The sequence below is a fragment of the Eretmochelys imbricata genome, chromosome 10 (genome assembly GCF_965152235.1).
Source record: "Eretmochelys imbricata isolate rEreImb1 chromosome 10, rEreImb1.hap1, whole genome shotgun sequence".
Classification (NCBI taxonomy): Eukaryota; Metazoa; Chordata; order Testudines; family Cheloniidae; genus Eretmochelys; species Eretmochelys imbricata.
Window position 1 is genome coordinate 82,884,145 of NC_135581.1, and position 27,939 is coordinate 82,912,083.

General features: G+C 46.0%; 1 protein-coding gene across 3 annotated transcripts in view; it reads left to right on the forward strand.

The window, feature by feature from the left end:
• Positions 1 to 27,939, forward strand: part of ADAMTS7 (ADAM metallopeptidase with thrombospondin type 1 motif 7) — a 138,188-nt gene that overhangs the window by 38,624 nt on the left and 71,625 nt on the right. For all 3 annotated transcript variants that reach the window (XM_077829171.1, XM_077829173.1, XM_077829172.1), the window contains 7 exons: positions 204 to 348; positions 894 to 986; positions 2,525 to 2,670; positions 12,172 to 12,341; positions 12,813 to 12,946; positions 18,911 to 19,031; positions 20,934 to 21,178. In XM_077829171.1, the coding sequence (XP_077685297.1) occupies positions 204 to 348; positions 894 to 986; positions 2,525 to 2,670; positions 12,172 to 12,341; positions 12,813 to 12,946; positions 18,911 to 19,031; positions 20,934 to 21,178 (1,054 nt within the window). The remainder of the gene's footprint in view (positions 1 to 203; positions 349 to 893; positions 987 to 2,524; positions 2,671 to 12,171; positions 12,342 to 12,812; positions 12,947 to 18,910; positions 19,032 to 20,933; positions 21,179 to 27,939) is intronic.

The window sequence follows — 27,939 nt, forward strand, 5'->3', positions numbered from 1 at the left end:
CTCAGGTCCAGCAGGGGATCAGAGCAAAGAGCTATTGGTGCTCACCAGCTGCAGATGACTCATGGCTGCCATTTGAGTCACGACTCTTCCTTTGTTTGTAACAACAATTCTAACATTCTACAAGAGCCTGTTTTGCGAGTCTCTTCTTGCCCTACATTGATCCCCATCTGCTTGAGTCTGACTTGTCTGTTTCATGTTTGCAGTCGAGGCTGGGGGTTGTGTCTGGATGACCCACCTGCCAGAGAAGTGGTAGACTACCCCTTGGTTCCACCAGGAGTCCTCTATGACGTCAGCCATCAGTGCCGGCTGCAGTATGGAGCGTATTCCGTCTTCTGCGATGACATGGATGTAAGCCAGTTTTGGGTGTTCCTGCAGTTTTCCTTTATGAAATGTCAGAATTTGTGAATGCTGAGTGACAGGCTGAACTGTGAGAGTCTTTGCATAGACACTCACTCTCTGCTGATGAAGGGATAAATAAATCCTGCATTATGAATTGTTAGAGGCGAAAACACCACTGTTATCTTGGCTGAATTAGGAGAGAGGTTGGTTTGTTTGTGGAGCCCTCTGCCCCCAAAGCTCCTCTTCCAATAGATCCAGGGAGCCAAACTGACAGCACACACAGACATTCTCTCCTCCTGGTTTAAGGAAGGGTCACCGTAAAGGAGAGGAAAGTAAGGGGGCTAAATATGGGAAAGCGAACGTTCGAACTGTCAGAGAAAAGGGTGGCCAGAAAGGCAGTTCTAAGACAAAAAGGTCGCTGTGGCTTTCTTTGCTGACTGATTAGATCAGTGGGATAATTCAATCTGTGAACACGTTTCAAACAGGTCCGATTTGGGCTGGCCCTTTGGAATGCTCAGTAATCCCCATGCTGTGTCCACGCTTGTTTTCTGCAGAACGTCTGCAATACGCTCTGGTGCTCAGTGGGGAACACATGCCACTCCAAGCTGGATGCTGCCGTCGACGGCACAAAGTGTGGCGAGAACAAGGTAATTAGAGTAAATTGTATTTGCAGCCACAGTCGATTGCAGAGTGTAATTCCACAGCATCAGAACTACAGCTGTGAACATGCCTAGAAATGGATACATTCGGCTCCGTTGAATTTGTGTGTTCTGATAATTACTTAAACGTTCAGCACTGTTGAGTATTCAAACAGCGTATGCTTCAAATCACCGAGGCAGCCAGGTGCTAATGTTTGCCATGTCACGGCTACCGGCACAGCTTTGGTTAGGTGAGGTCTAGAAGGACCTAGCTACGTATATTTTTTCTGGTACATTGCATGAACTTGCACAAGGATCAGCACATCTGTGGGGTGTGGGGGAAATGGGGGATTTGATCTCCTCTGCTTAACTTTAAAGGTAAAGGGTAAAATCCAAAATTTTGCAGGCAAAAATACACCCCTACATCAGAATGCTTAATATAGACCCAGTCATGCAGTCCTTACTCTGGCACAACTCCAGTGGCTTTCAGGAAGAGATCTGCCTCAGTAAGAATGACAGGACTGGGCCCTAAATCCATTGAAGCAGCAGTTTGCTGAAGCAGCATAAGAGGTGGAGTTGTGTTTTGCTCCCTGATGCGTTCACATGGCAGCTGTTGGCCTTATGGGCCTGACTTTCCAAGCATTGCATATGCAACTGCAGCCTCATTCACACTCAACTTTCCTCCAGCCCAGCAGAGCGTAGCTAGAACGAAAGAGGAGAATTAACAACCAGCTCGAGGCCGCCGTTCCACCTGCTTTTTTGCAGTAGCAGCACCCAACAGACAGAGAAATCCCTATGTGGCATAGGGCTAGGGTAGCAGCTCCTCTGCCCCATCTCCAGGTGTAGAGGGCGTGGCAAGGGCAAAGGAGCATGGCCAGAGAGCAGCCACAACCAGCCAATCCTGGGCTGCTATAATGACCCTTGGTGGGCTATTCCCAGTGCGCACATCACAAAACAATCCTGAGACTCGTCTAAATTGCATCTTGGGACCAGGACAGTGGCTTCAGGTTCAAGTAGCATAAAACAGAATAACTGTAACATAAAACCATTTGTACGTCCCGCACTCCTGGGCAGAGCTTAATGCAGAATGGCTGGTCCCAATAATCTGGCCCTAAGAGTTTAATCTGTAGTTCAATTCTACAGATCATGAAGGACTCTTGAGGCTTTCCCTGTAGAACCTGCCATCTTACCCGTTCTCGGGGTTAACTGGGTAACCAGCTGGTAGAGCCTTTGTTATGACACCAGAACCAAAGCATTAATCTCAGGCTGGACACATGCGCTGCCTAGGCACTGTCAGAAAGCTGGAGCGCGAGTTGTGGTGAAATAGGTGTGTGTGAATCCAAACTAGTTTTACTCCCATGTGCACACCTCCCACTAACCAAGTGTCCCGGCGTTTCCCATTGCGCTGTGATGCCCACCACTCTTGTTCGGAGTTCTCTGTACTGCACGTTCACCAGATTAGGGATTTATAAACGAGTGCGGTTGGTGCCTTGTAAGAGTATTGTTAAATGTCAGCTGGCCTCACTCTTGTCTGGGTTACTCTGCAGTGGTGCTTCAATGGAGAGTGTGTGCAGGTGGGCTACCGCCCGGACTCTATTGATGGAAGCTGGGGAACCTGGAGTTCTTGGTCTACTTGCTCTCGGACATGTGGTGCTGGCGTGCAGAATGCAGAAAGGCAATGCAACAACCCCACGTAAGTTAAGGTTCTTGCTTTGTCTAGATGTGATTAGATTCATTAGCTAGGTGACTTCATTAGGAAAACCCCATTTACAGCACATATGTGAATATCTTCTTATCATCTAGCAAGGAATGACCCTGCCCCAAGCACAAACCACTTGGGCAGCGACCTAGTGATGTATTGCACAGTGAAACAGTAACAAAGAGGTGACCCACAGAGAGGATATTTTCAAATGCCATTAATTATATCTTTTAAAACATCTCTAATTTTTGACAGGCCGTGTGCGCAAAAAAATTCTTCTGTGCAAATTATTGTGCTGTGTGCAAATGTTTGTGCGCACGGTGTTTCCCCGTGCCCACGGGGTTTAGGATCTGTGCGCACGCACACACACGACAGCTTAGAGGGAACAGTGAACAGCATACATCTGAAACAACACAAGCAGTTCAACTGATGGGGCTAGCTAGGAATCTGTGCAGTGGAAGGTCTGTGGATTGAAGTTTAGAGTTTTCTTTGTTACCTTTACATGCAAATCACTCATGATTAGTCCAGGCAGAAAGCACCTGAAATCCAATTCAAAGGAAAGGTCAAGATGAAGCACTTGTGAATGTAACACATATGCAGTGTCTTTTTTAATGCCAAAAAGAAAAAATGTTCCTTTAAGCAGATTCAGAATCACCGGGGAAAATTTCATCACCATTTACTGTCCTTTGTTCTCAATGAGCAGTTTGCATACAGGTTATAGCAAGGTGTGTGAGCCACAACAAGAGGGTTTCTTTCTGTCAGACTTTAATGTGGCAGCGGCCAAATATGGCATAACTTTCTAAGAAAGGTGGCCCTATAATCAAAGCATCTGAACAACAGACTATGGTGTAGCATTGTCTATTCCACGATTTCTGGGCTGATACAGCTGATCCCCAGATGTCTCTTCCTTCCCCCACCAGATAACTCTTGGACTGTATTAGAAACAAAGGTTTCCCAAAGGTTACGATGTCAGAGCCTGTGACCCAAGGTGAGGAGCTGGAGTTATGATGAACCACAGCGACACAGTGGGTTTAAAGGATATGGGGCTATGTCATGCCATCAGTTCATAAGCAGAACTTCCCATTAAGTCTATGATAAGTTCTGCTTAAAAGGCAGAACTCAAAAGATAGGAAGGTTTTCTAAAATGAGCCCCCCGAAAAAGTGCCAGGGCTGGTGGTAAAAAAGAGTGAGGATTAAGCAGGATAATCTGTAAAGTGGGGACTGCCTCCAAGCTCCTTGCAGAGGAATATTTTCACAATGGTCTGTCCTTCCAAATGAGCTTTGAAATGACATTCCAGGTTTGCAGAACTAACAACACAGACCTCACAATTTAGGTGCATGATTAACAGCACTCCCATCCTAAGTGTTTTAATGCACGCCCCTGGTTTTCCTGAGGTCTTTTGAGTACACAATCAATCACAACCACAAGAGCAATTTTATGGTCCTTACTTATTTTTCAGGTGGCATTCAGCCTTTCGTGGCTTAAGGAGTTTCAGAATCAGGTAAAGGTCTCTAATGAGCCCAGAATAGGTTCCCTGGTTAACCGCTTTCATAAGTACATCGTTTTAGATGTGCAATTGAACTTGGTTTAAAAACACCTGTATGTAATCTTGTTTCTAGGTCAAGAGCAAAGTTTATGTTTGACATGAGTTTTGCTGGAGGAGTGCCGTTGTCATTTACAGAGTGTTTTAAACACAGCCACAGGCATGTAGGAGAGCAAACACTGCAAACCTGGCAGAGCTCGCCCAAGGAAATTATTTGTTTTGGCTGCTGTAGGTAAATCTCTTTGGCCTTGCCTTTCAGATGGAGCGAACATGTATATGAATAGGGTAGTTTTTCTTCTTTAGGGGTTTCCATAACCATAAAACATAAATTAATTTTATTTTCTTTAATTCAAGTTTCCCCCAAAGAAACTGTTCAGGGAAAATGTAACTTCCTTATGGTCATATGGAAATGGGCCATGGGAAATGTCACGACAAGCTGAAGTTGACAAAGGGTTAAGAAGCAGGAAACAGCTACAAATAGTGCCCAGATGTGCTGGTAGCTTCCAGACATAAAAAAATAACTCTATTTACTGGAAAAGAGTTCTACTAATTTAAAAAGACAGGGAAGAGTTAATTTCTTTTTTTTTTCTTTTTCTTTTTTCTTTTGGAACAACTTTCCCATTCTACCCTAGAAAACAAGGCAGAGCTTGGCATCTCCTACACACAGAGTGAAAACTCTTTCCATAATTTAAAAATTGCTAGCATGGAGCATTGAGGACATGATCCCAAACCCATTGAAATCAATTGAAATTGAAAGATTCCCATTTATTCCATTGAGTTTTGAATCATATCTGGCATCAAATGGCCCTTCCACCTCTCAGGGGCCCTGGTGGCCTCAGGACAGCCCTACAAACAGCCCCTTGCCTCAGTGTCCCTTCTTAGTTCCACAATAAACTTCAGAAGCAGCTTTTACAAGTCCAATAACAACCCTCCTTAGGAGCTAGTTTTTTTTAACAAAGTTCAAAATTAAACACAAAAAATTTCCCTCCAGCCTTAAGCTGGGCACCACCCCAAACTCCCCTGGTCTCAGGGATTTCTTTCTTGAGCAGACTTCTCCCAGCCCCTCCTAGCCGGGCAACTCCCCTGGCCTCAGGATCTTGCCTGCAGGAATCTCTCATTCTCTACAGTTTCCTGAGCTTCTCCCTCTCTCTAGCAACTTCTTGCTGCCCTTTGATTCTAATTAAATCCCACATCTCATCCCAGGCAGGCAGGTTAACTGTATAGGCTGGCGAGCTGCAGGCCTAAAAGGGGCAGGTCACCCCATTACAATACCCTTAATGAACTGCACTTCCGCTATATAAATGGTGTGGGGATGGGGGAGGAGGGGGTTTCAACTGCAGACACATGTTCATGTCTGGGCTGTGATCCAGTCCTGCAGTCCTTGCTCACATGAGTTGCCTAATTGAAGACGTTGCCCATTTCTTTGATAGCCCTCCAGACTTTTTTGCATTAAAATAATTTTGAGCTCATCCTGGTTCTGCTGTAGTCCACTTTTGACTAGTCACCTTTCAGTGATGGGAAAGGAGTTCAGTCCCCGTAGCTTCTCCAGTCTTTGGCCTCTCTACTCGGACTCCTTACAGAATTGCCAAATAGTGCCAGTTGTTCCTTCAGAGTAGATCTGAGGCCGATTGGGAGCCATGTGGAAAAGATGGTGGGTTCAGTTGGTTGTAAATGCTGACAATTTCCCCCCAAAATCATCATCATTATCTTCTTTTTCAACATCTTCTTCAAACATCTTTGTTTGAGGTCAGTGACTTTTATAGCCTTCTTCCAAAACTCCTGATTGGTCTCTCTAACGTCCCCTGATATCTGGCCATGTATTGATTCTTTGGCCTATTTTTGGTCATCTTCCGTCCATGATGATTGCAAGGGCATTCCTATCAATATAACTCTCAAGTCTCCATTGGACACATCCATACCAACGTAGCGTAGCCTCCCTCAACTTATCTTCAATTGAGGCAACCCACATTAGGATCCTCACAACCTCATTTCATTTCCTGTTATGGAGTGTCCAACCATTTCATCATCTCAGTATCTTCATTTCCGTGGTGGAGAGCATAGCGATTCCTTTTGTTGTGACTGGCCAAGTCTGTTCCATACATCCCAAAAACATTGTGCCGAAAAATTCAAACCAGCTCTTCTATTGCAACTTTTGGAAACTCTCTCTGCATCACATGAATTCCAGTGTTCTATATGTAAATAGATTGTTATGAAATCACTTATGCTGCTGGTATCAGGCACTTAGGCATTTATTATATTACAGCTAGAGTTTGGCAAATAACAGATTTTTCACTTTACCGGCAACTTTGAAAAGTAAAAAAAAAAATAGCTTTAGGTTGAACCAAAAACATTTTTTTTAATTTTTAGCAATTTGAAAAGTTGAAAAAAAATTAATTTCAGGTCACACAGAATGTTTTGTTTCGATTCTGACCACTTTTAACATTTTTGAATATTTTAAATTTTAAATATTTAAAAAATAAAATTAAAGGAAATTTAGAACAAAAAGTTGTTTGAAGCAAAAAAAAATCAAAATATTTTGATTTTTCAGATTTTTGTTTCAAATGAACAATTTGACAAAATGGACACAAATCTGTGAAACATTTTGGTGTCCCCAAACTGCCTTTTTTGCCTAAAGTTATTTAAGATGGAGATTAAGATGATTAAGAGAAAGTTTCAGATGAAAAATTTCACCCAGCTCTAATTAAAGTAGCACCTATAAAAAAAAAACCCAGTGGGGGTCACAGTCCTTTTGTGCTGGACTCTGAACAGAAAATAAAAAACAGTTCCTGCTTCCAAAAAGTTTACCATCCGTTCAGGTGAAGGTTTCTTTTCCTTATTTTATAAAAGGGAAGGATCTGGAAAGCAGCTCTAGCTAGTGTGTGTGGATGTTATGTCTAAACTCCGTGTAGGATTTGATGGAATACATTATTATCAGTGATAGCAGATGACAGGACAAGGAGTAATGGACTCAAGTAGCAGTGGGAGGTTTAGGGTGGATATTAGAACAAACTTTTTTACAAGGAGGGTGGTGAAGCACTGGAATGCGTTACCTAGGGAGGTGGTGGAATCTCCTTCCTTAGAAGTTTTTAACGTCAGGTTTGACAAAGCCCTGGCTGGGATGATTTAGTTGGAGATTGGTCCTGCTTTGAGCAGGGGGTTGGACTAGATGACCTCCTGAGGTCCCTTCCACCCTTGATATTCTATGATTCTATGATTCCACATCAGACCACTTCCCCAGTGATATCAGTTACACTGATAAAAATGACAAGTAACTCCACACCAGTATAAAACTAGTATAAGTGAGATCAGAGCCTGACCCAATGAGCTGATGTGAATTCAAGTTAGGTTATGTAGCTCTATATATGTTTCAATTAGTAAAATGTGGTATTGCTCCTTGCCACCTCTTCATGGTGCTGTATGTGTGTATGATCTTTGGACCTTTTCTTCTGTCCCTGAAGTGTAAATAAATAGTTATAGCAATTGTTCTACTAGTATTTGTTGGCCAAGCATCTATAAAAAAATGTACCAAGGGCAAACTGTAGAGGTATGGGCAATATAGAGGCTTCTGTAGTGATGTAAACAATATGGAGACAAATGAGAACTCACTTACAGCTGACTATTGAAGAGAAAACATGGTCAAAGTATTCTAGCTGGCAAAAAGTCTCTCCAGTGTTATACTAGTGCAAACACTTAGCACAGAATAAATCACATGCAAAATCAAGTGTGATGGTCAAAACTTTTGTTTAGCACATTTGAGATTTTCACTTTTCTAAGCACTCATGAGAGGGACATTCTTTCAAAGGAGAACAATAGACGTATGATTAACTAAACAATCACTGTAATTAATTGTAATTTTATAGATGTAATAACTGTGTTGTACCATGTGCTCCAGTCACCTGTCACAGAACATTAGACTCAAGGAAGTTACGCTGTGGATGTTATTTTCACAGCACTTGGAACATAAAGGGCTCAGTCTTGCACCCACAGAAGGCAATAGCTGTTTTGCCATTGATTCCAGTTAGAACAGGAGCAGACCCCGGGTTGGAGACCTGTCCTTGGGAAAGCTGAAGAGTAGCACTCTCCAACACAGACCCAAAATGGGCCACATTCTGATCTCTGTTACGCTGGTGTAAACCTGGAGTAACTCCACTGAGGGCTTCATTTCAAGGATAGAATGACTCAATGTTTATACCCACATGACAAGAGGACAGGACCTGTGCCTTCTATTTATTAATACAGAAATAGACTTAATGACATTGAGGATCTCTGTTGAAATGTTTCCAATAGCTGGTCCATTTTTGATAAATCTGTGGCCAATTCAGGAAGATTATGGTTCCAGTAATCCATGCTATTAGCCAAAGCAATCTCATCAGGGCATACTAGCAAAGATGGTAAAACAGATGGCTTTATTTTCTGTGGAACGTAACCAGCCAGTTTTATCTTGAGAAATGGCAATCATTTGTCAGTGATTGAAAACACTGAGGAGATGGCTGAGACTACAGGTTCCTACATAGATAATGATTCTTGACTGCAACTGCAGGAAAGAAGGGCTTCAAACTTCCAACATTACCATTGACGCTTAACTTTAATAATAATTTTTATACCACCATAAATCAAGCCCGTAAAATTGGACATATTGGTAACAGTAAAGTCACATTGTTGAGGTAGATCCAAAACGTAAATTTGGTTTTTAAAAGTTCTACAAAAAATCTCATAGAGAAGTCATAGAAATTATTTAACCTGTGCTTTACTTTATTTTATTCTAATTTTAAAAAATAAAATAGGGGTTTTGTCCCCCCCATTTGGCTTTAAATATTCCCCTGCAGTGTGGTAGTCCAGACATTGCAACATTCTGCTATGGCAGAACAACCCAAAAGTGCAATTGTCTAGAAACAAACCCAGAAGGAATTAGTCAGGTTCCATTGTCCTAGTGCAGTGAAATGCAAAATGTAAACAAGCAGACCCCTGATAAAAGTCAATTATACTTTAAAAATTCCGTCACTTTCACTAACTTGAATAATTATTGAAAAGAGCTCAGATCCCACAAAGTTTCCTTTGATGCCACAGCCTAGAGGCCTGCTGTGCTGTACAACGTGTTTACAGCACCGGATGCTTGCTGTGTGCCCACGGCTGCCTGACTGGGATATTCCTCTCTAAAGCATGGAGTCAGCGGAGAGGTTCAGCTGAACTGGAGGCCATCACGACAGCCATGGGCCTCAGGACTCACACCTTTTGATGTAACACAGACACTGGCAGGGCCTCAGATCTTCCTCTCACAGCCAGTTCACTGGCTCTTTGGGAAAGTTGCTTCTGAATGCAGCTATTGTTTCAGGGTGGGGGGAAAGGAGGGGGCAGAGAAGGCAGGAACCCTGCACTAAATTGTTGCTTCGTTATTTTTTAATTGGTGTTCAGCTCATTTCTGTTTGAAAGCCAGAATTCTATGGGCTTATTTGTTAACAAAGTCTGTTGAAAGATGAGCAAAGGACTTTGTCCCAGGGATCAAAGCTCCCTTACCCAAGATGGCAAACAATGCTTCCTCTTTTTTTTTTTTTTTTTTTGGGGGGGGGGGGGGAGAATGACATAACCTGAAAACAAGAGAGCTAGGTCTGAGAACGTCCACTTAGTAAAAGCCATCTTTGAGCTGCTGTGTTAATAAACCATCAGCAGGTCAAGTTCTAATCCCAATGGGTCCAGTAGACACATCTGCCAATTACATCATCAGCAAGGTTATTAATCTAGAAACAAGTTGTATAGCAGGGACTCAGGGCTTTCTTAATTTCACTGTGAAGTACTGGCTTTACGATGGATTTGGGTTTAACCTGGAATGTTTGCTGCTTTTATGGAGTTGTTTCTCAAAGATATACTGGCAAAAAGCCTGATACATCATTCACTGAAGTCAGTGGTAAAGCTCCCATCAACCTCAGTGAGGATCTGCCCCAGAATAAAGAAATTTCCTAATAACTGACAATATATCAGCAGGGGAAAGAATGAATGGATATGATTATCAGATACAGAGACACCAGCCATTGGTCTGATGTGACACAAATAACTTTCTTCTGTGGCACTTTCCATTTGGATATGTTAGCTGCAAAAAAGCGAGCTCCTTATTTGCGTTACAGTTGTAGGTCTGTCTGAGGAAGGAAAATCGTACTTATTAAAACTAGCAACAGATCTGAACCAAAACCACAGATCCAAACATACCAGAGCTTCACAGTTCAAATCCAGATCTGTCTTCCCTCTCTAGAATAGTCCTAATCAAACAGCTGACTTCAAACTTACACACATACACCCCCTGAAATATGGGTATCTTCAGATCTGGGATGCAAGGCTGAAACTCTGAGCTGTCTCTTGTTAGCACAGGTAATGCTTTCCATTCCATTCGATTGCAGAGTCCACGTGGCTACCTTCCGCTCTCTGCTATGCTGCGGGAATGCCACTCAGTACAGTGGAGTTATTCTGGATTTATGTTGGTGCAAATAACAGCAGAATTTGGCTCCATATAAATAAAAATGAAGTCACAGGGCAGGGATCGGCAACCTTCAGCACGCGGCCCATCAGGGTAATCCGCTGGCAGGCCGTGGGACATTTTGTTTATGTTGACTGTCCACATGCACGGCCCCCCGCAGCTCCCAGTGGCGGCGGTTCGCCGTTCCCAGCCAATGGGAGCTGCGGGAAGCGGCAGCCAGCACATCCCTGTGGCCCATGGCTTCCCGCAGCTCCCATTGGCCAGGAATGGCGAACCATGGCCACTGGGAGCTGTGGGGGGGCCGTGCCTGTGGACAGGGCCGTCCCTAGCCATTTGGGTGCCCTACGCAGCCCCCCAGGCCTCCCGTTCCCCTGGGTCTGGGAGGCAGGAGCTGTGGGGAGGCACTTCTGGGGGCCCCACAGGCCCAGAGGATTAGCGAGGGGCCGGGAGGAACCCATTCCACTTCCCTCGCCCCGGCCCCAGCTGTGTCGCTCGGGGGAGGGGGCTTGGAGGAAGGGATGCCCCTGCCCCGCACTCACAGGCAGCGGTGGGAAGCAGAGCAGCCCAGCCCCAGCCCGCTGTACTCCGCCAGCTCCCAGCCGCGCTGCTCCGCTTCCCGCCGCAGGTGAGTCGGGGGGGGAAACCTTTCCCTAACCTCCCCCCACCCCCACCGAGCAACATGGCTGGGGCCGGGGCAAGGGAAGCAGAGCAGGCTGGGGCCGCGTTGCTCTGCTTCCCGACACCGGTGAGTGCGGGGGGCATCCTTTCCCCCACCTCCCCACGCTCACCGGCAGCGGGAAACACAACGCCACAGCTGGGAGCTGGCAGAGTGGAGCGGGCTGGGGCTCCGCTTCCCGCCGCTGCCGATGAGTGCGGGCTCGCTGGGGGGAGAGGTGGAATGGGGGACGTGCCAGGGGCGGAGCAGGGAGGAAGGAGAGGAGGTGGAGCGGAGAGAGTTGTCTGGGGCCCCAAACCCGCAAGGGATGGCCCTGCCCCTTGCAGTGGGCACAGCCCATGGCAGGGCCAGCCGAGGGATAAGGCTGGTCACCAGGGCTGGTCCTGCCTCATATGCAGCATGTAGCTGCCTAAGGCACCATGAAATCTGGGGCAATTTGGTGCCCCAAATTTCATGGTGCCCTACGCAGCTGCGTATGGCTAAGGACGGCCCTGCCTGTGGACAGTCAATGTAAACAAAATGTCTCGCAGCCCTCCAACAGATTACCCTGTTGGGCTGTGTGCCAAAGGTTGCCGACCCCTGTCACAGGGTGTCAAATTATGTGGACTTTATCTGAGAAAATCTCCATGGACTTTAGACAGGGTTTTGTTTGACTGGGGAATCTGACCCAATGTGGTAAGTTAAAAGATTAGCAGCCAACGGGGATACCACTCAGAAATGTGCCCCTTATATTCTATGATAATTTAGTGAATTTCATCCTAATGTGTTGCACCTGCTTTTGTTTTCTGTTCTCCTGCTCTTGGTGGCAGACCGAAGTATGGCGGTAAATACTGCCTTGGGGAACGGAAGCGATTCCGGATCTGTAACATGAAGCCATGCCCCACAGACAAACCGTCCTTCCGCCACATCCAGTGCAGCCAGTTTGATGCCATGCTATATAAAGGGAAACTCTATAAGTGGCTGCCAGTACCGAACAACAGTAAGTCCAACCCCCTGAGCCTCTATTTGCTAGTCAATTATTTTAATTTGATTTTACTAATGATCTGTGTTAATGGTTAGAATCCATGCACAAGGCCAGTAAGTTTTACCTTTCAGTGCTGTCATATTATTATTATTTTATTATTTGCATTTCTGTAGCATCTAGGAGCCCAAGTCATAGCCGAGGACCCTATTGTATTAGGGACAAAATAGCGAACGAAAACAGGCAGTCTCTGCCCCAGAGAGCTGACATTCTAAGTTGGCAGCATTTCAAGTGAAGGGGTCATAGGTGCATTTGCAGGTTTAGTTTATGGGTCAAAAGATGATTATTCAGAGTAGAGGAAAGTCCTGACAGTGGAAGTCGTGGTTCTGTAGCAGGGATGGCTCTAGTGGGAGAAGACAGGACATGGGTGGAAGTCTGCAGATACTCTTGGCCCTGCAGGTTTATTTACAGTCTGTTTGGAACCCGCAGTCAATCCGTGTGAGTTGCACTGCCGCCCAGAGGACGAATACTTTGCCGAAAAGCTCCGGGATGCTGTCATTGATGGGACTCCATGTTACGAAGGGAACACAAGCCGGGATATCTGTATCAATGGGATCTGTAAGGTATGCTTTGGGTGTCGTCTCCCTTCGTGAAACATGTCTTTGAGAACCTGTGGAGGGGGCAGAGTTATTTTGCTGACTCACCCTAGAAGCCAGGCCAGCTGAGTCCCCTTTGTTTCAACTCCGCATAGCTCCCTGAGGAAGAGAGACTTAGAAGGAGAGACCAGGATCTAGCTGAGAAAGGCCCAGTTATGTCTGAAAGCACAAGGCTGGTCTTAGAGATTTGTTAAACGAAGACAAACCCAGGACAGCCCTATTGAGTGTGTGGTGCGCACGAAGGAACGGTGTAAGGACTTTGCCTGCTCGCACCAAAATAAATGTTTTATTGACAAACATTGTTATTATTTTCATACCTGCGAATGACGGTGTCTTTTCCTGACTCATGTGGATGGGGTTTTATGAAAATAAGACACGGCCATAATTGGACCCATGTTGTGGATGGGACTTGGCCTTCAGGAATGGAAGTAAAACAATGGACAGGTCTGAACAAAAACATTTTTATCTTAATATAGAACCCAGACCCTGTGGGTTTCTGATTTTTTGAATTTTTATTTTCTTTCTTTGAAACTCTATAAAAACTAATGCTGGCGTCAGGCCGAGCTCTGCTGACTGACACCTGGGAAGGACATTTCCCAAACTCAAGTGCTGCCAAAGCCAACGGGGAGGCAGATAGGAGGCATAGCAGCCAGCCTCAGGAAGCAATTCCTTTGGCAGAAACACCCTTCAGCAATACCATCTGCAAGGTGTCGCTGATGAAGAGCAGACTGTACAAGTTTTGTAGGCTGTCTTGCTGCTAAAACCCTCCTCAGGACTGTCGAATCATGCCTGCCTTGGAATACTGTAGGAGTCTTCTTTAGATTTCTGTAAAGACTTTTCCAGGGGACAGAGGGATGCAATCTTGCAAACTCTTACTCACACATACAGCCCTTACTCAGGTGAGTAGTCATAGAATCATAGAATATCAGGGTTGGAAGGGACCCCTGAAGGTCATCTAGTCCAACCCCCTGCTCGAAGCAGGACCAATTCCCAGTTAAATCATCCCAGCCAGGGCTTTGTCAAGCCTGACCTTAAAAACCTCTAAGGAAGGAGATGCTACCACCTCCCTAGGTAACGCATTCCAGTGTTTCACCACCCTCTTAGTGAAAAAGTTTTTCCTAATATCCAATCTAAACCTCCCCCACTGCAACTTGAAAAGATTTGAGATATAATGACTATGATATAATGAAAAGTCCCAAGATTTGGGATATAATGACTATGCCTCATGTTTTATCAGAAAACATTTTCACAAAGAAAATCCTCTATTTTATATTTTATAACTAAGCTCTATTTTTGCCTATTAAAATAGGGCCTTACCCAGTGCCCTGTGACATTAATGGAGAGCGCCCCAAAGTCGTCAGTGCCCATTGGATCAGACACGTAGAAGGCAATTGGAGGCATCTTGGTTTTGCAGTCCATGGACCAAATTTATTGCTATCTTAAGCAGCTGCAACTCCATGGACTTGCATTGACAGGGCTGCCCGCTCTCTGAAGAGTAATGATGGTTCCCAGGCAATTACATGTGAGCCACTTCCCTCCTCTTGCAAGTGCCCTAGAGCAAGCAGAGGAAGAGTGACCCGGACAGCACATGATTGGGATTCAACTGGTGCACTGACAGTCAGAGTCCATCCGTGGCAGGTGCATGGTACCTGCAGCAGCTCTTAGGTAAAAATGTACTTGAAGGACTGCCATGAAGATGGGAGTGTGTACGATGCAAGGGTGAAATTCCCCCCTGTGCCGATGACCAGCACAAGTCCTCACCTCCACTTAAACCACCCTCTGCACAGAGGTGATTTGCACCCTAATTCCTTGGCCAGAGATGTTGTTTATTTGTGGGTCCATTGTCCAGCCCCTCTCACAGTTGCAGCACATGGTTTCATTCGCAGCCAGCTGTATCAGCCTGCAGACCACACACAAGCAGATTTTCCATTCCATCGAGTACAATGAACCATGCAGGGATTACAACCGTTTCACTTTTGCTCCATGGCGTGGACTTCCACCGCCTGGGTTAGCTGTTGTGTAATAGTGGTGTGCGGACAGAAACAGTAGCTGGGCTAGTGCAGTGCTCAGCTTCTGTGTCAGCAACGTGCTCCTTCGGTGACTTGCCAAAAGCTCTCTTGTTCCCAGACGGCTTTCACCGCCAGATATTCCCAAACAGAATTAACGAAAACAAACCCAGCCAACTACTCGTATGACACTGGCCAAATTCACCACCAGCTTCCTTGTGCTTGGAGGGAGTTATGCCCTACCAGGACACTCCTTCTGTGCACCTGGCTGTTGAGCCAGCTCATTCAGTGTTCCCGGTGGGTCATTTACTCCGCTCTGACTATAGGGGAAGTGGGAGTGGATCTGCAGACAGGAACGCAGCATCTGGCACCGACCTGTTCCTAGAAGCCTGGGAAAAGGCTTGGGCTGCAGTTGATTGTGTTTATTTGGTATTAGCCTGTGAACACAAACAAGCCTGAAGGAGGAGGGTGATTTTTGGCTCTATACATCATGGATTGACTACAACTGGGTGAAGGCTGGGAAGCCACCCACATGTGCCAGCAGTGAACTCGACCTATAGTTCTCACGGGGGGTGAATGGGTAAAAAAGAAACAGCCACTGGACAAAGGGAAAAGATAAGTCCTTATCTTCCTGCTCATGTGAGTTGCTATGTACTCACCAACATCACTCAGAGCAGAAAGGAAGCTAAAAGCTGAGCAGCAGCGTGTGTGTGAACATACTCAAGTCTTGGCTGCTGCCAATCGGAGAGAGAAATTCCCAGACTCAAAAGAGGAAACCTGGTGCTGCCTGTTCCCCTTTATTGTGTGTGGGAAGAAGATGGTTGCAGAACGACACCAGCACTACAAGACTTTCCCAGATGTGTGTGGGCTGCTGGACCTTTCACTCCATATGGCCCAGAGAGGAGGTGGGGAAATAATCAATAAGCAATTATCTTTGCAGCTGCTTATGTCGAAACCATTCACGGAAAATCTCACTCTTCCTTAGAAACAGCCATTCAGATTTTGTTGCCAGCAGAGCCAGAGTCCAAAGCCCAGTGGCAGCTGCTTCGCCGAGCAGAACTCACAGAGCCGGGTCCACTTTTAGTCTCAGCTCAAAGGGTTGCAATCTTCATGTGATACGTACGAGTGAAAAATGAGATTTAGCAGCCTCGTGTGCAAATGACAAGTTAGTCAGCCAGAGCTTGCTGCACACACAAAAGCTGGCGCTGTCTTAGCCTCTGACACCAAAATTAAAACAAACTCCTTGGTTCAGAACAGGAGTTACGGTAGGAAAAAGTAATAACGTTCTTTCCCCATCACAGAAATAAAACTGTTTTCCTGGACACTACTGCACCCAAATGGGACAACTCGCCTATTCACACAGTGAGAAGGGGCACTCACCTCTTGAGTGCCTTGAAGTGGCTGGGTGCGGTACTGCAGACTTTTTCTCACCCCTGGCACCCCGGATTGGCTGCCAGCCAACCTTGGCGGGTCTTCAGTGGCTTGGCCCTCTGGCCATATCACAAAGTCCAGATGAACCCGGGGGTACTAAAGCGTCCAGTAACTAAGAGTCTCTTTGCCCTGCTAGGGCCTTCATCCCTGGCTCAGGGCCCTTTAGATTTGGCCTTTTTGTCCAGGCTCCCAAATGAGGCCTGTCCCCTTCTTGAGCTTCACAGCACTTTACCTGTGGCTGATAGGGGCTGGCCCGCCCTCTGCTCCGGGTTTCAATCCAGGGACCCTATACACAGCAGCCATGTACTGTTTATTCAATCTGTCGCTGCTATTTCCCTGGGCCTCTTGCTACAGGGCCCTTTTATCTCCAGCCCTAACTGTGGGCAGTGTCCATAGGTCCTTCTCCCTCTGCAATCGCAGTGTAAGTTCAGCCAGCCACGAGTGCTGTCTGCTTGTCGGCCTTTGGCCGAAGAGAAGCACCCTCCTTCGCTCCTCTGCTCCCTGCTGGGAACTGACCTGCTAAGGCCCCTCAGATTTTTTTATGTGAGCCTGCCGAACTCTGCTTGGTCATCGCTAGCCCTTCTAGCCTGTGGAGGACCAGGTCTCTCTGCCTTCTAAGATGGCCACGCCAGGGAGGCCTCTCTAAGCAAGCCTAGAGGATGCAGCTTTGCTGCTTTTTTCCTCCCACCTTGCAGCTTCTTGGGACGGGGTGTAGCAGAGCAGCAGGGCCTCCAGGAGGAGACCACGAAGGCCTGGTACACTCTGTCACACGCACATACTAAAAGGACCCTTTAGGCATTCACTCCGGGGCTTTTACTGAACTAAAATCAAATGGATACCTCTGGTACTGAAGGGTGAGACACTGGGCACTGCCACCCGCATGTGAGGGCACACAGTATGTTAGCAGAATATAAAAAATCTCCCTGACACGGCACAGAAGCTGCGCTGGCAGATCTGTCAATCAGGAGGCTGCCCTCTCCCAGCTAGAGAGCGGGGTTTAGCACAAACAAAGTCCGAGAGTTCTCGTCTCCTACCTGACTGACTCCCTACTCTTAGGTTCCTGTAACAGGAGACCATGAAAGAAATGAGCAGAAAGGTAAAAGGGTGGGCTGTTACAAATAGTATTGCATCCAACTTTCCATCAAAATCTGTGTAAAATTGAAAGGATGCAAACAAATGCTAGATGCTCACAGACAGGCCCAGGAGAAAATGGAAACAGGTATATGGACTGCATTCTTGCCAAGGTGTTTGAGTGCCTAACTTCAAAAAGACACCCAGGTGCTGTATGTGTAGCAATTTAATAACTTACCAGCACAACCTGGCTTTGGTGGCTCTTCAGTGAACTGCCAGACCTGACTCCTTCATCCCTTCTGAGCAGGACAGGTGGCAGGAAAAGTGGTCATGAGTAGGTGTACAGTTAGAAATCTGACATTGTGTGCCTCAGCGTAAGGTACATCCGGCTGGCTTCAACCCTGTGTAAGTGTTTGCAACTTCACTGAAGCTAAATGAGTTGCATCTGCTTGTACCCTGATCCCTAGATTAAGATGAACCGAACTTCAGAGCCGTTAGCTGAGACCGCATCATTTGTAAGAAGAGAGATAGAACAAGCGCTTGGATATTACAGCTACACCCTAGGATGGTGAAGTGAAACCAAATAGAAGGCTGGAATAGAAATGTAATAACAATACATTATTCTTCAGCAATGGCCGCGGACAAAACAGTTCAGGGCACAATCACCAAATTCATGTCACCTAAACATCCCCCCACCCCATGCTCCTGGGACAGGTGGGGGCCTGAACTAGACCCCCGGATCATCAAGTCTGCTCTCACTTACACTGGCAAAAGCAGTCGCCCTCGGGGCTATTGTGTTGGCTGGGGACTGGCAGAACACAGCACATTCCAGCCCTGGACATTGTTATTATCATTTGGAATTAATGTTATTGTAGAGTCCAAGGAGCCCCAGCTACGGACCAGGACACCATGGTACTAGGCGCTGTACATTGCCTTTCCTTGCCCCTAGCCAGAGACCCAGCCTACCCCATGCACCAGGGAAGCAGGAGGAACTGGCTATATATAAGTTCAAGATTTCCCCCATGCCAGAATCTGGCCCTTAATCTCCCTGGGTAACCCGTGTATCTGTCTTCCTTATTTCCCATCCTACCAGTGACAAATGGTACACTGCCAGGCAGGCTGCTCAGTGAGCCTGGTCCTTGTCACATTCATTATTTCCTGTGAGGACTGGTGATCCCATCATGACACTCTGTGACTCGCGCACAGTTTGCTGGCATTGAGAGACACCTGTGTGCTGTGTGATGGAGAAACAGACCCACTGACATCATTAGACCAGGCTGCCATGCACTGTCTGCCTTTCTGGGAGTGTATAATGCAGTTGTTGGAGCCAGCAGAAATTGCACTCCTCTCATCATTTAAAACCAGAGCCTTGTGATGAGATTGTCACTACCAAGCGTGAGCTCCTGGAGTTCTTGTGTTTCAGAATGTGGGCTGCGACTATGAAATTGACTCCAACGCGGTCGAGGATCGGTGCGGGGTGTGCCATGGGGATGGATCCACCTGCCAGACTGTGAAAAAGATGTTCGAGGAGAGCGAGGGTCTGGGTAAGGTTGTCTGTCACAACCGTCTACCAGCCTGTCCTTGAACTTTTGCTGGTTCCTGTTCTGAAAGGGAACGTTTGTGAGCAGCACAAGTTGGTGAGAATGCACAGCACCTGCCATGTTCCATAATGTGGCTCGTTTAGGAAGGGAAACGGGTCATAAAAGGTTAAACAAATACTGATAAGATATAGCAATACAAGGTGCTCAGAGGTTTTGCAGCTAGAAGGGACAGATCCACCACACAGATCCTTTTCTCCAGGAACCCTTCAAGCCAAGGCTGGAGGCTGCTGGACTGGAAGGCCGGGGATGTGCTGTGGAATGCATGCGTGAGCAGCATGTACTCCTGGCCAGTTCATGCTGGCAGTGGCAGCATTTGTAGTAACTTTCTGGGGATAGATAAGCCTCTACTCGGCAGATCACCATGCCGCTTAGGGGACACAATGAATGAGCCAGTGTGGTGGATGGTACCGGTCTTTCAGGGTCCTCGACTCAGAACAACACGGTTACCTAGAGCGAGTCACTTAGCATCTTTGGTGCTTCAGTTTTCCCTGTCTGTGAAACAGGGAAAACACCAACCTCACAAGGAGACTGTAGTTCATCACAGTTTATAAAGGGCTTTGAGATCCTTTGGCAGAAGTTGCTGTAAAAGTGCAGTGTACTGTTATTATTATTTATCATTATGTCTTTGAGCACCAAATTCCCTCACAACTTTTTTTTTTAAATAGGAAAGCTCTGTTTCCCTTCCATGCTTTATATGTTAAAATGCCAAGATGGTTTTTAGATAGATAGAGACAGCACTCCTTTTAATAAAAGAAACATGACTGGAACTTTGTAAAGTATAACTAAGCTCCCCTAATAACTAAACATTGCCCTGAAAACTGAGCAAGTGGACAGAATGAGGTTAGGTCAAAGATCTTGCCAATTTGAATAAGAAAGAGAAGGAAAAAAAAAGATTCTGGCTTGTTGTTTTAAATGATTTTCTTAATACAAACACCCTTAATCTGTAGATCCAGTTTTCCCCTTTATCAGCAGTGTGGGGGGAAGGGCAGGAATGGTCTGCAAACAGGAACCCTTCAATAACACGACTGTTAGGAAATTCCAAAGGGGAAAGTGGGGTCAGCAATAAAGAGAAGGTAAGTTATTGCCAGTGCAATTGTTCTGAGAGGTACTGGCTATGACATGTAGGAAGCTAAGGGAGTGATTCCGTCAATATCACTCATTTCATTCCGATTTATCTTTGTTAGAGACCAAAAATTTGAAATCACCCTTTGCTATTTAATCTTGCTCCTTTTAAAATCACTGGTACTTTTGCAGTTGACTTCAATGGGGCAGAGATTTAGCCTTTGGAACAGAGACATGTTAACCTGAATATCATCCCAGAGTTTACTGCCGGGAGTAAAAATATCCATTTACAGACCTTTGCCGCTAAGACGTTGTCTGCACTCTAAAAAGAAATCTGAGTTAGCTGGACCTATGGGTTCAGCTTAACAGAAGGTTTAAGAGGGTTTGGATGGTCTATGTGGACAAGGTAAAAGCACGTTAAATCCATTAAATGCATTAAAAGCACATTAAATACAATGTGGACACGGTAAAAGTACATTAAATGCATTGGTCAAGGCTCAATGGGGACACTTTTAGCTCTGCAATGGAATGGACTAGCAGAGAACACAGGCTGGCTCCATGTAAGATTCTGCATGTGGCACATTGGACAGAAAGAGCTATTTTATCTGAGCCCCCCAGTACCCCCTGATGTTGAAATCAGCAGCTAAAAGACAAAATAGTCTGTTTAATCAGCATGGCGGCTCTCATTGCTCTAGCGATTTGACTGGAAGTGATTGATTTATTTGGCCTGGGGTTCTTCTGTTTGTTTGACTGCCTGAGATTGACAGTCAGTGAAATTCCCAGGTTACGTTGACATTGGGATGATCCCAGCTGGAGCCCGGGAGATTAGAATTGAGGAAGTGGCAGAAGCAGGAAATTTCCTGGCCTTGAGGAGTGAAGATCCAGAGAAATACTTTCTGAATGGCGGGTGGACCATCCAATGGAACGGAGATTACAAAGTGGCTGGGACAACCTTCACCTACGAGAGGACTGGAAACTGGGAGAACCTCACATCCCCTGGGCCCACGGGGGAGCCCGTCTGGATCCAGGTACTTGTATGATGTTTTATTTTGCCATGTAGCTACATGTGACGGGTGCGAAGATCTGGGTGGGGCAGATCAACCTGCAGCAAGGCTCTTTACAAATATAAACTTAAAAAAGTGCCTGCGGCAGCTAGGAAAAGCCCTTAGTCCTTATTCGCTGATAACATAGCTCTGATTATTATTAGTAGTAGTATAATATTGCCTTGAGACCCCATCCAAAATCTAGGCCCCATTGGGCTAGGGACTGTACATACACCTAAGTCTCTGCTCCAGAGAGCTTACAATCTAAATAGACATGATGGACAAAGGAATTATCTTCCTTTTACAGAGGGGAAATAGAGAATTAAGTGACTTGCTCAAGGTCACAGAGGAATTCTGTGGCAGAGCTGGGATTTGAACCCAGTGCTGTCAAGGCTTTATCTATAAGACCATCCTTCCCCTTGATTAGGGAAGCATTAAGTTTTAAAGCAGAGCAAATGCCTTATCATGGCAAACTGGGTGGAATTTCTCTCCCAGTATGATTTCAAATCAGCAAAGCAAAGCTGAGCCTATCAAAATATTTTCAATTTGTAGTAATTGCAGCCAGTGGAATAATTTTGATTTTCCTCACTGAGTCCAATTTAAGCAGTTGCTCTGGTTAGACAGCACGCTTACAACTATGCACAACAGAACCTGGCAAACCTACCGCCAGATCCTCCCAAAATGAAGTGTGCATTTGGTGGACCTCAGAGCAACAGACCGTTAAAAGTCTTATGCAAGGAAAACGTTGGCCTGGTGGTCACACCATCTCGCTGCTGCTGAGGAACGGGAGCACTTGCCTTCGCAGCCTGCAGAGCCAAACCACAAGCGCTGTAATCCCTTTAGGGGAACTTGGCTGTACTGTGTTGGCAGTCAGACACCTTAGACTCTGGAAATCCCTTCTGCTCTTCCTTTTCCCATCAGAACTCACAGCTGCCTGTGGGATTTCTCTGTAGAAGAGCACAGTATGCCTAGCTCTCTCTGCTCATGGGGCAGTCAGAATTTCACCGCAAACTGGTGCTTAGATGGCGACTAGTAATCATGCATGTTTCTTTGGGAACAACTGTAATTAGCAGCCAGAAGGATTCGCTTGATCTGACACGCATATTTCCCAATTAGTGGGTGGATCCAGCCCATGTTCTTTCCAGCTGAAACTAATCCCAAGAGAAGCATTCCTCAAAATATTTACACAGGAGAGAGAAGAAATGTCTATTTCCTGAATTCTTTTTCTTATCTCCTGGGGAAAGAGATCACAACATTTTTAATAGGGTTAACAGAGCCCTCAAGATGAAACAGTGCTTTGACATAAGACCCCTTGGCCTAGATGCCCCTTCCTGAATGCAGCAGCAGTGTTGGGTTGGGTTGCAATGCAATACCATGACAATGCCATCATCCCATGACAATGCAGTATTGTGACCTGATGGCATCTCGCCAGCCCCTCAACCATCCTGTAGCCAAGAGTCTTGGCATGAGAGTCCACCCATGGCCTGCACTAGGCCACTAACCATTCGGAGAGTGGGGGCTGATGGATATGTATACAAATATAACACTTGGGTTGCAGTGTTAAAGGTGTTAAAACCACAAACGACAAGAATCTCTTACTCAGGGCAAAATCCAGACCCTCCATTCTCCCCAGCCCCCAAGAGTCATGTTTCTAGGCTGTAAAGAGGCCTTTCTCATGAACACAGCTCTGTAATAGCAGCAAGAGGGGAGCACCAAGAAACTTTCCGATGCAAATAGAGACAAAGATTTTTCCCCTCTCTTATTTTAAGTTATTGTTTCACCCTTTGGCTCAAGGAGATAAGCCAAAGTTGAGAGCCTTGCAGGGTTGCTTTCGTTAGAATAATAAATTGATGATATGCATCAGGTATATTCTCGATGCTATCTTGTTTATTTACCAAAAATGTACCCAAAATCCTGACTCCCTGAACACAGCAGAAACAAGCAGCAGCAGGCAGTTTCCATGCTCAGAAATCCCCAAGTCTGACACTCCAGCGAGCTCTGTGCCCAAGAAGCCCTGTCCCTCTGCTTCCTCTCCAGGTCCCACTCAGAACTCCTTCCCCTGTCTTTCTGCCTCCAGCATACACAGCCTGGAACCAATATCCCAGCCCCTGCGCCTGCCCCCAGGGAAACTCCTCAGCCCACATGGTTTAGCTATGACCTACCATGCAGCCTAGTACTGGGTGCCAGTCCCGCAGTCCGCAGCTGGTTTTACTACAGGGCTTGATTGTCCTTCCATTGAGCCTGAAGGAGAGTGCCCGCCCCGTTGTCTTTAATGAGGTCTGTTATGGTCTTTGGATCCCAGGCCCCCGCTGGAAGCCATCAGCACCTTCTAGTGTAACGTTACACAGGGATCAGCTGCAGCTCAAATTATGAATCTAAATTTCCATTTGGGGATTCCAAAAAGGTCTTGTCCAGAGACTTTGGAGACCCCAGTACAATTCCCTCCTCTGCCACAGACTTCCTGCGAGACCTCAGGCAGGTCGCTCAGCTTCTGTGTGCCTCAGTTCCCTGTCTGCACAATGGGGCTAACAGCACTTCCCCCCTACCAGGGCTACTGGGAGGATAAATTCATTAAAGCGCGTGAAGTGCTTTGAGATCTACCGAGGAAAAGCGCTATAGAAAAGATGATGATTCGCCATCCATTCAGATTTTGCTTCTGTGGTTCCGCAGGTCACCAGATCCACCGTGAAGGAATAGGAGTTCTGTCTGTGCAGTTCAGCAGACTCTTGTTTGTAGGGCAGGAGGCTCCTCTTCACTTCTGCCCATTCCCTTTATCTGTTAATCTGATTACTTACTTTTAGCAAGGGGAACAAAGTTTCTGTCTCCTGCCCAAACTTCTGCTCAGTGTGAACCTGCCTCATACTAACTAGCAGGTAGGTTTATGTCTTTCAGGTAGCCAGACTCACTTTACTAATGAGGTTTTGATCATTTTTCCTTTTAAAACACGAGCTCTTCTAGGACCAGCCAGCCGTCCCCTCTCCCTCATGTTTAAATACCTTTCCAAGCAGCACTACTTTGCAATAAAGGCCCCGTGTCACTATTTACATTAACTAACTCAATTGTCAGAGGCTTCTATTTACGCAAGCTCAAAATTTCATTCCAGCTGGATCTCTGCCAACTTAACGTCCAGCACAGGAGTGAGTCTTTAAGATTTAAGAATAGAGGGGGCTGACTTCTCCTCTCATTTTACACCACTTTACAACTGCGTCACTGTTTGACTTCAGTGGAGCTACGATCGTTATACACCAGTGTTAGTGGAGAAGGCCGATAAAATGCTGCCCAGAGACAGCTCCATGAGGGGAAAGGAGCCCCTACACAGAGTGACACTGCAGTGGTCTGCTGGGGACAGGCTTATGTGGAATTTGGACTTCAAGTTCCAAATCAAACCAGTCAGACCCCAGGACATTCAGAACGAAGCCTGAGCTTTCTACTTGCCTACATCCTGTCCAGTCATCGGCCGATCTCGCTGCGGTAGGAGCTAAGGACAGCGCTCCACCATAGTCGTGAATTTTTGTTGGCTTTTGTCAACTCTTGAGTTTTCATGGTGTGGGGGCGAGAACGTCAGAAATCATTGAATCATAGAAACATAGGAGTGGAAGGGACCTCGCAAGGTCATCTAGTCTATCCCTTCAGTTTGAGGCAGGACCAAGTCAGCTTAGAGACAGCATCCCTGACAGTGTTTTTCTAACCTGTTCTTAAAAACTTCCCGTGACAGGGATTCCACAACCTCCCTGTTCCAGAGCTTATCTATCCTTATAGTTAAAAAGGTTTTTCTACTGTCTGACCTAAATTTCTCTGGCTGCAGACTAAGCTCATTACTTCTTGTCCTACCTTCAGTGACCATGGAGAACAATTGATCCCCATCCTCTTTAAAACAGCCCTTAACACGTTTGAAGACTGGTATCAGGTCCCCGCTCAGTCTCCTTAAACATGCCCAGCCCTTTTAGCCTTTCCTCACAGCTCAGTTTTTCTAAACCTTTTATCATTTTTGTTGCTCTTTTCTGGATTCTCTCCAGTTTACCCACATCTTTCTTAAAGTGCGGCACCTGGAACTGGACACAGCGCTCCAGCTGAGGCCTCACCGGTGTTGAGTAGAGCAAGACAATTATCTCACATGTCTCACATACCACAATCCTGTTAATACCCCCCAGAATGATATTAACCTTTTTCGCAGTTGCATCACATTGTTGGCTCATATTCGATTTGTGACCCACTATAACTCCCCCAGATCCTTGTGAGCAGTACTGCTCGCCTAACAATCATTCCCCATTTTGTACTTGTGTGTTTGATATCACTGCCCATAACAGAAAATGAAGGCCTAGTTCTGGGGATCAGCTAGGGGGACGTCAGCGTAGGAAGGAGAGGTTATTGTTACGTGTGCGTGTTCCTAAAAAGTCAGTGTACATTTTAAGAAATCCACTGCACAAACACATCTGCTGGGCAGCAGGGATGGAGGAGGGGTGGGAATAGGTCCTTTGCCCTGGTTATTTCAAATGTTAATTTCAACAGGCTCTTTTCTTTGCTTAGACTAGAGCAAACAACCAAGGGAGCAGAGGTAGCAGTTAATGAATTTCAGAGTTTATTTATTCCAATGATGCGCTGTTTACTTTAACATTCCCCTCCTTCGCCTCTCATCCCACCCCACCCCACCCCACTCCACCCCCAGATTGACAAGAGAAGTCTTTTTTTCTTTTCCCAAATGATGAGAATGCATATTAGATTTCCTCCAGCTGGTAGGTTACTCAGGAGTTCTAACCCAAAACTTCCCCCCGTATCCTGGGCTCTCCTGTGACTGGGCTGGGCAGCCTGAACTCACTTTTGTTGTCCTTAGTCCCCCAGGAAGCCTTTTCACAAATATGTACATTTGATTCCCCATTCGAGGAACACTCTGAATAAGAGCAAGACTTGAATCCCAAAAAATCCCTTCTCAATGGCAGTTACAGAAGATCTGGTGCTTATTTGAAAATTGCCCTGTTCTGCAAACAAATCATACCATTTTACTTGTCACCCTACTCAGTGTAAAAACATTGCCGGAGGTATTCTGTTTCAGCGCCACTTTATCTTTTAATTGGCTGTGCGTGGCTTTGTGCGGGGCTATCAGTCTATATGAAGAGACGGTCTGAAAAGTGACAAGGAAATTGCATAATTTTAAAGCAATTATTTCTATGTGGATTGCACAGAAGCCAATTCTCATCCTGATTTTCAGCTATGGATCTGGCTGTGCAAATCCACATACTCACAGCTGCAGACGCCAGCCCTGGTTGGTTTAACACAAAGTCTCCCAGTTGACGGAACCTCTCGAAGCTTTAGAATGGGAGTTACTTGAGAACAGTTCTCGTTAGACTATGAGCCTGACCCTTCTATTGAAATCAATGGGCACTTTGCCCCTGACTTTCATGTCAGTAGAACCAGCCTCTACCCCCTTGTGGTTCATAGTCTGTTCATCTCTAACGACTGCAGTTCTACATCTGAACAATCAGTTGCCCAAAGGTTCACACAAAGTGCAGCATACGATGATGCCTCTTTGAAATACAGCCAGAGCGAATCACACGTGGGCATTTGGGTTTATTTGTTGATTTAACTGCATTATTCCGTTTTACTGCCCCTTAATACATGGAAAGACAGATTGCATCTGCTTTGTGAGCTGTGTTAATTCAAGGGGGAAAAGCAAAGGAAAAAGGAAATAAAAGACTCCCTCGGTGCAAGGCAAGTTGTTCTCAAATACCTGAAGGGGAGGAAGGGGCTCCCTAGGAATTCTTGGCTTTGTAATTTTGCAGCTAGACACTTAGACCACAGATTTCCCTACTTAATTATTTCCCCTTGTGTTTGCATTCACGTCCTTTGCAGGCTGCCTGGGTAAAAAGGTAAGGACAGCAACAGCTGACATGAGAAGCCTGCCTGTATCCTTTCCCTGGGATGCCAAGTTTTGCTGTATGTGTCAAATGGAACTCCAACCCCCAGCATCCACAACCTTATGACATTCCCTTCCACGAGTGGGGTGGGAGGGAGACAGGAGATCCTGGGGCTAATCCTCTGCTTCCTTGAACTCTGTGTTGTCATTTACGCTTGTGCAAGGTGAGGGCTTGACCCTCTGCCTGCTGAAGTCAGTGGTGCAGGATCATGCACTCAGTGCCGCGTGGGTGTTTGAAGTTACCACTCGTGTAAGTAAGTGGGGAATTCTGGTTGGATACTGTATCATGCCCACTTTGTACAGGTGCACATGGCAGCAGAAGGTGCAAAGCAGTGCACTATCAGGCCCTATATTCTTATTGTCCCTGTATTATTTGAGTGTTATGTCTTCTATTTGCAATTAATATGTTTCCCATCATGCATTATGCCACCACCAGTTTTTGATAGTCCTCTTCCAGAAGCTAGTTTCTGTCTCTACTTGTAAACAAAAACCTGTAGTCTAAGTATCTCAGCCCAACCTGGGACACCCTTCTTCATGCTCTTGCAAACCCAAGCCTTTCCTTGCAGAAATTAATTGTAGAGCAAGTCATGCGTTCCCCAGCCTCACTGGCCAAAGGGTCTATGCTATGCTTCATGGCACAAAAGTTTTGCATAACTGGCCAAACTCTCAGGCAGCATAACCCTGGCAATCCAGCCAGTGGCTTTTATTTATTTATCTTATAGTTAATTAAATATTTATTAACTCTAAGAAGTGCCTGTTACTGCTGCCATGTTATGGGACCCTCCCAGTCCCTTACAGAGTTTGGCTAAGTGGTTCAAGGCCTCTTAAAACTGTA